The sequence below is a fragment of the Muscardinus avellanarius genome (assembly GCF_963383645.1).
Source record: "Muscardinus avellanarius genome assembly, chromosome: 5".
NCBI classification, from domain to species: domain Eukaryota; kingdom Metazoa; phylum Chordata; class Mammalia; order Rodentia; family Gliridae; genus Muscardinus; species Muscardinus avellanarius.
Window position 1 is genome coordinate 29,618,085 of NC_137790.1, and position 11,264 is coordinate 29,629,348.

The 11,264-nt window shown below is 36.1% G+C and overlaps 1 protein-coding gene across 1 annotated transcript; it reads left to right on the forward strand.

Annotated features, from left to right (window-relative positions):
- Positions 1–4,104: 4,104 nt before the first annotated feature.
- Positions 4,105–7,587, forward strand: NRIP1 (nuclear receptor interacting protein 1; the record flags this gene model as incomplete). Its single annotated transcript, XM_080696213.1, has 1 exon — positions 4,105–7,587. One exon carries the CDS (start codon positions 4,105–4,107, stop codon positions 7,585–7,587), a length of 3,483 nt encoding a protein of 1,160 aa, XP_080552339.1.
- Positions 7,588–11,264: the final 3,677 nt, after the last annotated feature.

Consider the following 11,264-nt stretch of genomic DNA (forward strand, 5'->3'; position numbering starts at 1 on the left):
AGAGGGACCGTATACTAGTAATATTTAGGGTTACAGAAGCTTAGGGTTACAGATTGACATAGTCTTCTAAGTTGTTCCATTTTGCACCACCCTGTTTTATTTTTTTTAATTTATTTTTTGCACCTCTCTTTTTAATTTTTTTAGCTTTTTATTTTTGTTTGCACCTCCCTTTTTTAAATGAATATAATTCACCAATCCTAAAACAAATCTCCAAGATGGTTGTAATTGCAATATGATTTTTTTTGTATTAATGTAAATGAAATGAAAAAGTTGAATATTTAGAATGGCTTTTGCCTCTTCATTGCTTGGAATTTCACTGATGAAGCTATAGTATTTGGTTTCAAATATTTATGATTTCACTTAAATGGTTCATATGTATCCATATTTCCAAAGGGTGTGTGTGTGTGTGTGTGTGTGTGTGTGTGTGTGTGAATAAAAAAAACCCGCCTTCCTAATACTTTAAATTAGGTTATTGTATTAGCATTCTCACAGCTATAATCTAAAGAACTGACCACATAACTTAGAGGAAGGAAGGTTTATTTGATCACAGTTTCAAGTATAGTCTATGTGAGGCTGGGGACCAAGAATCTCAGGTCAAGGCTATGGGATGCAAGGGGAGAGAGGGCTAGCACAAGGCTGTCTTCCTCATATCATGGAGTCCAGAAGCAAGAGAGAGATGGGGGCATGAGCCATATGTAATCCCCAAGGCCACAGACCCAGAGAACCTTCTCCAGTTACACCCTACTGGCCTAAACCACTGAGATAAACCCATTAGCATGGATTTACACATTGTTGGGAATTCAACCCTCACAACCCAATTACATCAACTTCAAATACTAATTTATGAGCTCTTCAGGGGCCATTATACCTTATCTGTAGCAGTCATGTATTGAATGTGTTGACATATATGAAAGACCTCAGACCTAAGGTGCTTAAGGATATTGCTTGTATATAGTTACGTTAAAAGTTGAATTTTTTTTTAATTTAAGAAATGATTACTCTTAGCCAGGCACACTAGTATTTGGAAGGCTGTGCCAAGAAGATTGCAGGTTCAAGGCCAATGTGTAGTCACATCGAGATACTCTGTGTAAAAATAAAAAAAATATATAAAAAGGGCTAGGGATGTAGTTCAGTGGTAGAATGCACCTGGGTTTAATCTTCAGTACTGGAAAAAATAAAACAGGAAATAAATGGTCAGAGGGTGAGTAGATGATAAATTAGATAATTGGAGACTCTTTGAAAAGAAACTATAGAAATTTCTTTTAAAATGAGCTTTTAGCGGGTGTGGTGGCACATGCTTGTAATCCCTGCATTTGGGAGGCTGAGACAGGAGGATCACGGTTCACACACAGCCTCAACTACTTAATGAGGCCCGTTGCAACTTAGAGAGACCATGTTACACAATAAAAACATAAAAAATAGGGCTGGGGATGTCGCTCAGGGATAGAATGCCCCTGGGTTCCATTCCCAGTACCATATATAAACAAACAAACATATAAATAAATAAATAAATAAATAAATAAATAAATAAATAAATAAATAAATAAAAAATGAGCTGCCAGAACTGCTTGGTAAATTCAGAAATGTATAGATAGCATTTTTAAAGCAATGAGTAATACTTCACAACTTATGCATAGTAAAAAAGTGGAATAGAAATGACATGAATAAAATGAACTCAGAGATACTCCAATAGCCTTATTTTAAGTATTCTTCTATTTCAGTGAAATGTGCTTTTTAAACTATGTACAAATCAAATATCAAATGACTGATGTGATTTTAATGGATTTTCTTCAGTACATTTAAGAACCAAAAGGTTGGCAGTGGTATGGAAAAAAAGAAAATGAATTTTTATACATTATTAAATAGTTTTAAAAATGTCTTGCTAGTCAGGTATGGTAGCTCACTCTTGCAATCCCTGTACTTGAGACACTTAGAAAGGAGAATTATAAGTTTGAAGATAGCCTCAGCAACTTAGTGAGACTTTGTTTCAAAAAACAAAAACAAAAAAATCTGGGTGGTATAGATCTGAGGTAAAATGACCCTGGGTTCAATTCCTAGTACTACACACATCAATTAATCTTACTAGGTGATATATAATTATATATTTTCATATTTTAGGCTAGGCATGGACTTAGTAGCCTATAATCCCAGTACCTAGGAGGCGGAGACAGGAGGATCACAGGTTTAAGGCCATCCTCAGCAAGACACTCAACAACTTAGACCCCCATTTCAAAATAAAATATAAAGGGTTCATGCTGTAGCTCAGAGGTTTCAGAATGACGTTTAGTTTAACTCTCTTGTACCAAAAAAGGGGGGGGGGGTTTCTTATAAAACCAAGTTCCTTCAACCTCAATGTTGTTGAAAAATACACCCGTATTTTGGTACCATTAAGAAAGAAAAATATGTCTCTAATGAACCAACATGTTATCCATTTAAAGATCTACCAAATGGGAAAAGTAGTGTTTTGTTGAGATACTTCCCCATTCCCTAAGGTTTTCTTTTGTTTATTTATTTAAGTAAAGGAAATATGAGAAAGGATACTCAGTGGCAGTCATGAGATTTACCATATAGTTTTATTTTGTTTTTTTAATTCCATGAGGACTAAGGTAGTTAATAGAATTGGAAAGGTCTAATAACTTGATTAACATGTTCTGGAATCTCGAATAATATCTTTATGGAATTCATTACATACAGAGGTTTAGTGACTTTCTTCTTGAGGTGAATTTGACAAAAACCTAGCAAGTATTTAGAAATATAGTGAGTTCTTGCTTCTTCAGTTGTAGATATGTTAGTAGTAAGTTCTTTGGTATCATCTTAGAAACTACCAATGAAATATTTTACAGATTCTTATCAATAAAACTTCTCATTGTAATATATATATATATATATGTATGTGCGTGTGTGTGTGTGTGTGTGTGTGTGCCCCGATTTCTTCAAGGAGTAGATATCACTTTAAAAATTCCACATAGAGCAATATGAGTTAGGAGTTTTAAATGAGTACATTAAATCTTTGCTATCCTTGAATGAGAATCTAAAGAATCACTGTCTTTTGTCTGTAATAAGCCTTGGATAAAACTATAGGTTTAGTTTACTGGTAAGTGTGTGACAATATTTAAATGTTTATGAACATGATTAAGAGTGTCGCTCATTGCACAGACCTACGAAATAATCTTAAACTTGTTAGTGCTTCCATGTTTTTGAAAATGGAAGTTTTAAAAGTTACTTGCTGACTATCTAGTATGTTTGGGGAATAATGCTAATAGCTAATGTGCTGTACTGGCCTTCACCCTACTCAGACTGACCAGAGGAGTCTTATGTCATATGCATCCCTTTTCTTTTTCAGCATTTTACTTGGCTTCTTCCTAAGTGCCCAGTAATATAAGAAAGGTAGAGCTAACTCCCTTATAAAGCTGTAAAGTTATAAAGGAGACCTAACATTCGTATTCCTTTATAGGAAGGTGCTTATGAAAATTAAAAAGCTCTACAAACTTTAATAGTTATATAACATTGAAGTATTTTTCACTAAATGATTTGATCATTTAGCCCTATAGATTAACCCACAGAATTTCCAACTTGATAGGAATGACTAAAATAAATTACTAAATAATTGACTATAGTGCATATACATCTGCATATTATATATATATATATGTAATGTATATGTACAAACCTATAAATGTTATTCTTTTTCTCATAGGTATAATAGCATGACCTTAGCTCTGCACCTCCTTAACTATTTTTATTTACTTTTTTTTAGAATACTGTTATTTGCACTTAAAGAAAACAAAAGATGAAGATGGAAAAGTAATATATTCACTAAGAATATCTGCTTGCTACTCCAGCCCTATGTATTGAGGAATTCTTCTGCTTCTTCTTACTCAGAAGTTGATCAGCTCTGTGATCAGACTGCACTGGAGCATTTCTAAAGCCTTTTATGTTGTCATTTCCAGAAGATATCCTGATCAGAATGTAACAGTACATCTCTGTCTGATTGCTATGGAAGGTGATAAATTGACACTCACTTATTAAAGTTACATCTCGCCTACGGAAAGCCATTCTTGAAAGTAAATAGAAACCAAACCCTTGTGAAGACTTCTATTGAACATGACTCATGGAGAAGAGCTTGGCTCCGATGTGCATCAGGATTCTATTGTTTTAACTTACCTAGAAGGATTACTAATGCATCAGGCTGCAGGGGGATCAGGTACTGCCGTTGACAAAAAGTCTGCTGGGCACAATGAAGAAGATCAGAACTTTAACATTTCTGGCAGTGCGTTTCCCACCTGTCAAAGTAATGGTCCGGTTCTCCATACACATACCTACCAGGGATCTGGCATGCTGCATCTCAAAAAAGCCAGACTGTTGCAGTCTTCTGAGGACTGGAATGCAGCAAAGCGGAAGAGGCTGTCTGATTCCATCGTAAACTTAAACGTAAAGAAGGAAGCCTTGCTAGCTGGCATGGTTGACAATGTGCCTAAAGGCAAACAGGATAGTACATTACTAGCCTCTTTGCTTCAGTCATTCAGCTCTAGGCTGCAGACCGTTGCTCTGTCACAACAAATTAGGCAGAGCCTCAAGGAGCAAGGATATGCTCTCGGTCATGATTCTTTAAAAGTAGAGAAGGATTTAAGGTGCTATGGTGTTGCATCAAGTCACTTAAAGACTTTGTTGAAGAAAAGTAAATCTAAAGATCAAAAGCCTGATACTGATCTTCCTGATGTAACTAAAAACCTCATCAGAGATAGGTTTGTAGAGTCTCCTCATCATGTTGGACAAAGTGGAGCCAAGGTCATGAGTGAACCCTTGTCGTGTGCTGCGAGATTACAAGCTGTTGCAAGCATGGTAGAAAAAAGGGCTAGTCCTGCCACCTCTCCTAAACCTAGCGTTGCTTGTAGCCAGTTAGCGTTACTCCTTTCAAGTGAAGCCCATCTGCAGCAGTATTCTCGGGAACATGCTTTAAAAACACAGAATGCAAATCAAGTGGCAAGTGAAAGACTTGCTGCTATGGCCAGATTGCAGGAAAATGGCCAGAAGGATGTAGGTAGTTTCCAGCTCTCAAAAGGAATGTCAAGCCATGTTAATAATGGGCAGGCAAGAACATCGGCAAGCAAATTAATAGCCAGCAAAAGCAATGCTACCACCTTTCAAAATCCAATGAGTATCGTTCCTTCTTCCCCCAAAAATCCAAGTTATAAGAACTCAGTGGAAAGAAACAATATAAAACAAGCTGCTAATAATAGTTTGCTTTTACATCTTCTCAAAAGCCAGACCATACCTAAGCCAATGAATGGACATAACCCGAATGAGAGAGGAAGCATTTTCGAGGAGAGCAGTACACCAACAACTATGGATGAATATTCAGACAACAACCCTAGTTTCACAGATGACAGCAGTGGTGATGAAAGTTCTTACTCCAACTGCGTGCCCATAGACTTGTCTTGCAAACACCGTGTCGAAAAACCAGAATCTGACCAGCCTGTTTCTCTTGACAACTTAACTCAGTCTTTGCTAAATACTTGGGACCCCAAAGTCCCAGATGTAGATAGCAAAGACGATCAAGATACCTCAAAGAACTCTAAACTAAATTCACACCAGAAAGTTACGCTTCTTCAATTGCTCCTGGGCCACAAGAACGAAGAAAATGTAGAAAAAAACACCAGCCCTCAGGGAGTACACGGTGATGTGACAAAGTTCAATACGCAAAATTATACAAGGACGTCTGTAATAGAAAGCCCCAGTACACATAGGACTACTCCAGTGAGCACTCCACCATTGCTTTCATCAACCAAAGCAGAGTCTCCCATCAATCTTTCTCAACACTCTCTGGTCATCAAATGGAATTCTCCACCATATGCCTGCAGTATGCAGTCTGAAAAGGTAACAAATACTGCATCTAACAACTTGATGGACCTTACAAAAAGCAAAGAATCACAAGGAGAGAAACCAGCGCAAAGTGAAGGCGTGCAAAATTCTGCAACTTTTAGTGCCAGTAAACTGTTACAAAATTTGGCCCAATGTGGAATGCAGTCTTCCATGTCAGTGGAAGAGCAGAGACCTAGCAAACAGCCATTAGGTGTAAACTCAGACAAACCTTTAGGTATGATTGATAGATTAAATAGCCCTCTGCTCTCAAATAAAACAAATGCAGTTGAAGAAAATAAAGCGCTCAGCAGTCAACCACCAGGTCCTGAACCAGGACTTTCTGGTTCTGAAATTGAAAATCTGCTGGAAAGACGCACTGTCCTCCAACTGCTCCTGGGAAATCCCAACAAAGGTAAGAATGAAAAGAAAGAGAAAATTCCTTTAAGAGATGATAGTACTCAGGAACATACAGAGAGAGCTTTAAGTGAACAGATACTGATGGTGAAAATAAAATCTGAGCCTTGTGATGACGCACACATTCATAATACAAATGTGCACTTGAGCCACGAGGCCAAGAGCGATCCGTTCTTAGGTTTGACTCCCGCCATGCAGAGAAGTGCAGCTGCCTTACCAATGTCAGAGGACTTCAAATTGGAGCCCGTTTCACCTCAGGATTTTTCTATCTCAAAGAATGGTCTGTTAAGTCGATTGCTGCGACAGAATCAAGAGGGTTACCTGGCAGATGATCCAGACAAGTGCCACAGAAACAGTGAACTGACACCTCTAGAATCAAAGAATCTTTGCATGGTCCCTAAGAAAAGGAAACTTTATACTGAGCCATTAGAAAATCCATTCAAAAAGATAAAAAACAACATTGTTGATGCTGCAAATAATCATAGCTCTCCGGAAGTACTGTATGGGTCCTTGCTCAACCAGGAAGAGGTGAAATTTAGCAGAAATGATCTTGAATTTAAATATCCTGCCAGTCATGGTTCATCCAGTGAAAGTGAGCATAGGAGTTGGGCTAGAGAGAGCAAAAGTTTCAATGTTCTGAAACAGCTGCTTCTCTCAGAAAACTGTGTGCGAGACTTGTCCCCCCACAGGAGTAACTCTGTCATTGACAGCAAAAAGAAAGGACACAAAAACAATGTGAGCAATAATAGCAAATCTGAATTTAGTATTTCTTCTTTAAATGGACTGATGTATAGTTCCGCTCAGCCCAACAGTTGCATGGATAACAGGACATTTCCGTACCCAGCAATGGTCAAAACTCCTGTGAGCCCTCCTTTCCCTGAGCACATGGGCTGTGTGGGGTCTAGACCAGAATCTGGGCTTTTGAATGGGTGTTCCATGTCCAGTGAGAAGGGACCCATCAAATGGGTTATCACAGATGTGGATAAGAATGAGTATGAAAAAGACTCTCCGAGACTGACCAAAACTAACCCAATATTGTATTACATGCTCCAGAAAGGAGGCAGTTCTGTTACCAGCCGAGAAACACAGGACAAGGACATTTGGAGGGAGCCTTCATCTGCTGAAAGTGTCTCACAGGTTACAATCAAAGAAGAGTTACTTCCTGCTGCAGAAACTAAAGCTTCTTTCTTTAATTTAAGAAGCCCTTATAATAGCCATATGGGAAATAATGCTTCTCACCCACACAGTGCAAATGGAGAGGTTTATGGACTTCTGGGAAATGTGCTAACAATAAAAAAGGAATCAGAATAAAGTGTACCTGCATTCAGCTTTGGATCTTTTTAAAACTAATTAGTATGAACTTGAGATTTGTATAAATAAGAGCATGATTTGAGAAAAGCATGGTCTAATTGAATTTTTTCATTTTGAAAAGTATTGGTTACTGGTGATGTTTAAATATGCATACTACTTTTTGCTTACCATTAGATGTCATGAGAAAGCTATCGAGCTAGCAATTGGTTGTTTAATACTTCTGTATGCACCAAATAACAACTGTGAGTAGCCTATGAATGAAATTCTTTTATAATTATAAATAAGAGGCATACATTAAAATGGAAAGTTCCATCCATAGTGGATTAATGCATTTCCCTGCCTTTTGCCTTTATTAGGTTACTTTATTTTGCATTTCAAAAGCCAACCTATATAAATATTTTTAAAATCCAAAACGTTAACTCTTTAAAGGATGATTATCAAATTAGAAACAAAAACCTAGTGCTGATTCCCATCTCATTACCCAGTTCAAAAGTATATTAGAAAAAATATGCTTGCATTTTTCACTTTTGCTAAAAAGCATATTTTTTAACTCTTGGAAAGGGTTTTATGGTTCCCAGGGTCTGCCCCACCCCAGACCTTTTCAATATGTATTTCTTTAAACCTTGTACTATTTAGTAAAAATTGATTACAATCGAGGGAAGTTTGATAGATCCTTAAAAAAGGGAAGATTTTCATTTTTTGTATTTTAACTACTTTACTAAATTAATACTCCTCCTTTTACAGATTAGGGAAGTTAACATTTATCTTCAGGTGGTTTCCTGAATAGTTCACTATTTAAGAACTTGTTTTTAACAGAAACAAAACAAAACTGGCTTTTCTTTGGACAATTTTCGCCATCTCTTGTAAAAGTTAATTCTCACCATTCCTGTGGTACCTGTGAGTCTTATGACCAGGATTTCTTAAAGCTGGACTCAGACCACCTGCATTAGAATCACCTGGAGCACTTGTTTTAAAATGCAGATCCATAGGCAACATCTCAGGCCTACAGAATGAGATCTCTCTCTAAGTGGACTTGAGACTCTTCTGTCTGCATCTTAATAGGCTCCATAGGTGTTTCTTCTGCACACTAATGTTAAGCAACCACTGCTTATGACTTTTCTCAGAACATAGGACTGTAAAAATCTCTCTGATGACTATATTTTCCCCAATACAGTCATACATCAAAATTTGCAATATTGTAGATTCTATATTGCCGTTATGTCTTTGGAAATCGGGTTCAGAATACTTTTTATGACAAAACAATTGGGTGTAGGGGACAACTTTCATATCTGGCTCAACATCTCAGGAAAATCTGTGATTATTTATGTGTTCTAGTGAGTAACATCTACTTAATTAGCCTTAGGGATGGAATAACAGGGCCACTTACCAAACTCAGGTGATTCCAGGATGGTTTAAAAACTTCTCCTGAATACATCCTTATCCTCTATTAAAACCATTGTCCTAAGAACAATGTTAACAAAGATTAAAAATTTTAGTTCAAACCCAAGAAAGACTCTAAACTCAGATTGACTTAATAGAAAAATACAAAGGGCACATATCCATGGTAGAATGTACACAGTCACTCCATTGAATCTGTTCTTTTTAAGTAGTGACTAAAAGCAAGCATCGGTACTGTCTTGAAAGAACTTCTATGTTATTGAGCCACATGGGGTTTCAGTCTTGAAACAAGTCTACTTCTAAGTTGTTTTTACAATCTATAATTCATTCACAGGATTATATTTTTTGTTTTGAATTGTGAACCAGGTGAGCAACTGACCTATCAGAAAGAATCATTGTATAATCAACTATTAATTAGGAAATTTATTTAGAGTTGTTCTACTTGAAGTTGTTTCTAATATTTTTACATTAAAAGTGAATGTTATTTCCTTATATAATCTAAAGCCCTAAGTGGTTTATGTTTTCTTAATATGCTTTTAAATGTTACTGGATGTACAGTAGTGAGAGTGAATACTATACTACATCATGAGGAGTTGAAGGCATATGATTATTCTGACATGAAAATTCCACTGGCCAGTGAATGAAGATATGAATATATTCTACTATTTGTCTATACTGTGACAACCTTACATCTACACTATATAAATAAACTGAAGCAGGTCATTTTCCCTAGTCACTATGAAAGGTCTGGAACGGTAGAGGTATATCAGGAAAAAATAAGTAAAAAAAAGTTATTATTCTCCCTGGGTTAGGGAGGGAAAGAACCTCCAGAGCCAGGATTGTTTTTTTCTTTCTTTCATTCTTACTTTCTTTTCTTGTTTCTTTCTTTCCTTCTTTCTTTCTTTCTTTCTTTCTTTCTGTTTGGTTTGGTTGTTTTTGTCATTGTTAAAATATGTAATACAGAGATGAATAAGATCACAAAGAATGCCGTTCTGATTTGCTAGAGAATGTCCCCAGTTTGAGTTCAGAATGATTGTTAAGAAGAGCAGTTGAGAAAGGGCATACATCCATAAATTCACCTTGTTTATGCACATGTAGATACAAGGATGCACATATACACATTTTCAAGGACTATTTTAGATATCTACGCAATTTCCTAATAAAGTCATTTGTGAAAGGGTACTACAGCTCTCATTGACATCAGCAAGGTAGCATTACCTGGTTTATTCTCTGCTGCATCTTACAGAAGAATAAACGGGTGAGAGTATATATTTTATATATATATATAAAACATGTATATATATATAATGACTTGTTACATGAAGATGTTAAAATTGGTTTTTAAAGGTGATGTAAATAGTGATTTCCTTAATGAAAAATACATATTTTGTATTGTTCTAATGCAACAGAAAAGCCTTTTAATCTCTTTGGTTCCTGTATATTCCATGTATAAGTGTAAATATAATCAGACAGGTTTAAAAATTGTGCATGTATGTATACAGTTGCAAGTCTGGACAAATGTATAGAATAAACCTTTTATTTAAGTTGTGATTACCTGCTGCATGAAGAGTGCATGGGGGACCCTGTGCATCTGTGCATTTGGCAAAATGTCTTAACAAGTCAGATCAGATGTTCATCCCAACATGACAGTATTTCATTTCTGGACATGACTTCTGTGGCTTAAGCTTTGTGAAAGAATGTGCTTTGAATCCAAGGGTCTTAAAAATGTTTTTAATTAAGTCAACCACTTTTCAACATAAAGAATTCACACAACTACTTTCATGAATTTTTAAATCCCATTGGAAACATAATAATAAACCAGGAGTATTCCATTGTTTCTTATTACTGGAATACAGGCACATTACTATTCATGGTAAGAATTCTGGGGTTTACACAACCAGTTTTGATGCAAGCTGCTCCGTAATATAATTTGTCATTTTTATTAGAAATTAATTTCTTCATGTGATGTCATGAAACTGTACATACTGCAGTGTGAATTTTTTGTTTTGTTTTTTAATCTTTTAGTGTTTACTTCCTGCAGTGAATTTGAATAAATGAGAAAAAATGCATTGTCTCTGATTTGAAATGACTGTGTTAACTCTAATAGGTTTCTTTTTTTTTTTAAGGTTTTTTCATAAACAGAAAAATCCCTCGTTATTAAAAAAAAAAATAGCAGTTAAATCATCAAAGATCTTTTGCCCTTTCCAGAAAACTAGGGGAGGAGAAGTGACCAGAAAGTTAGTGCATGGATAATTAAAGCATATCTCAAAATGACAATC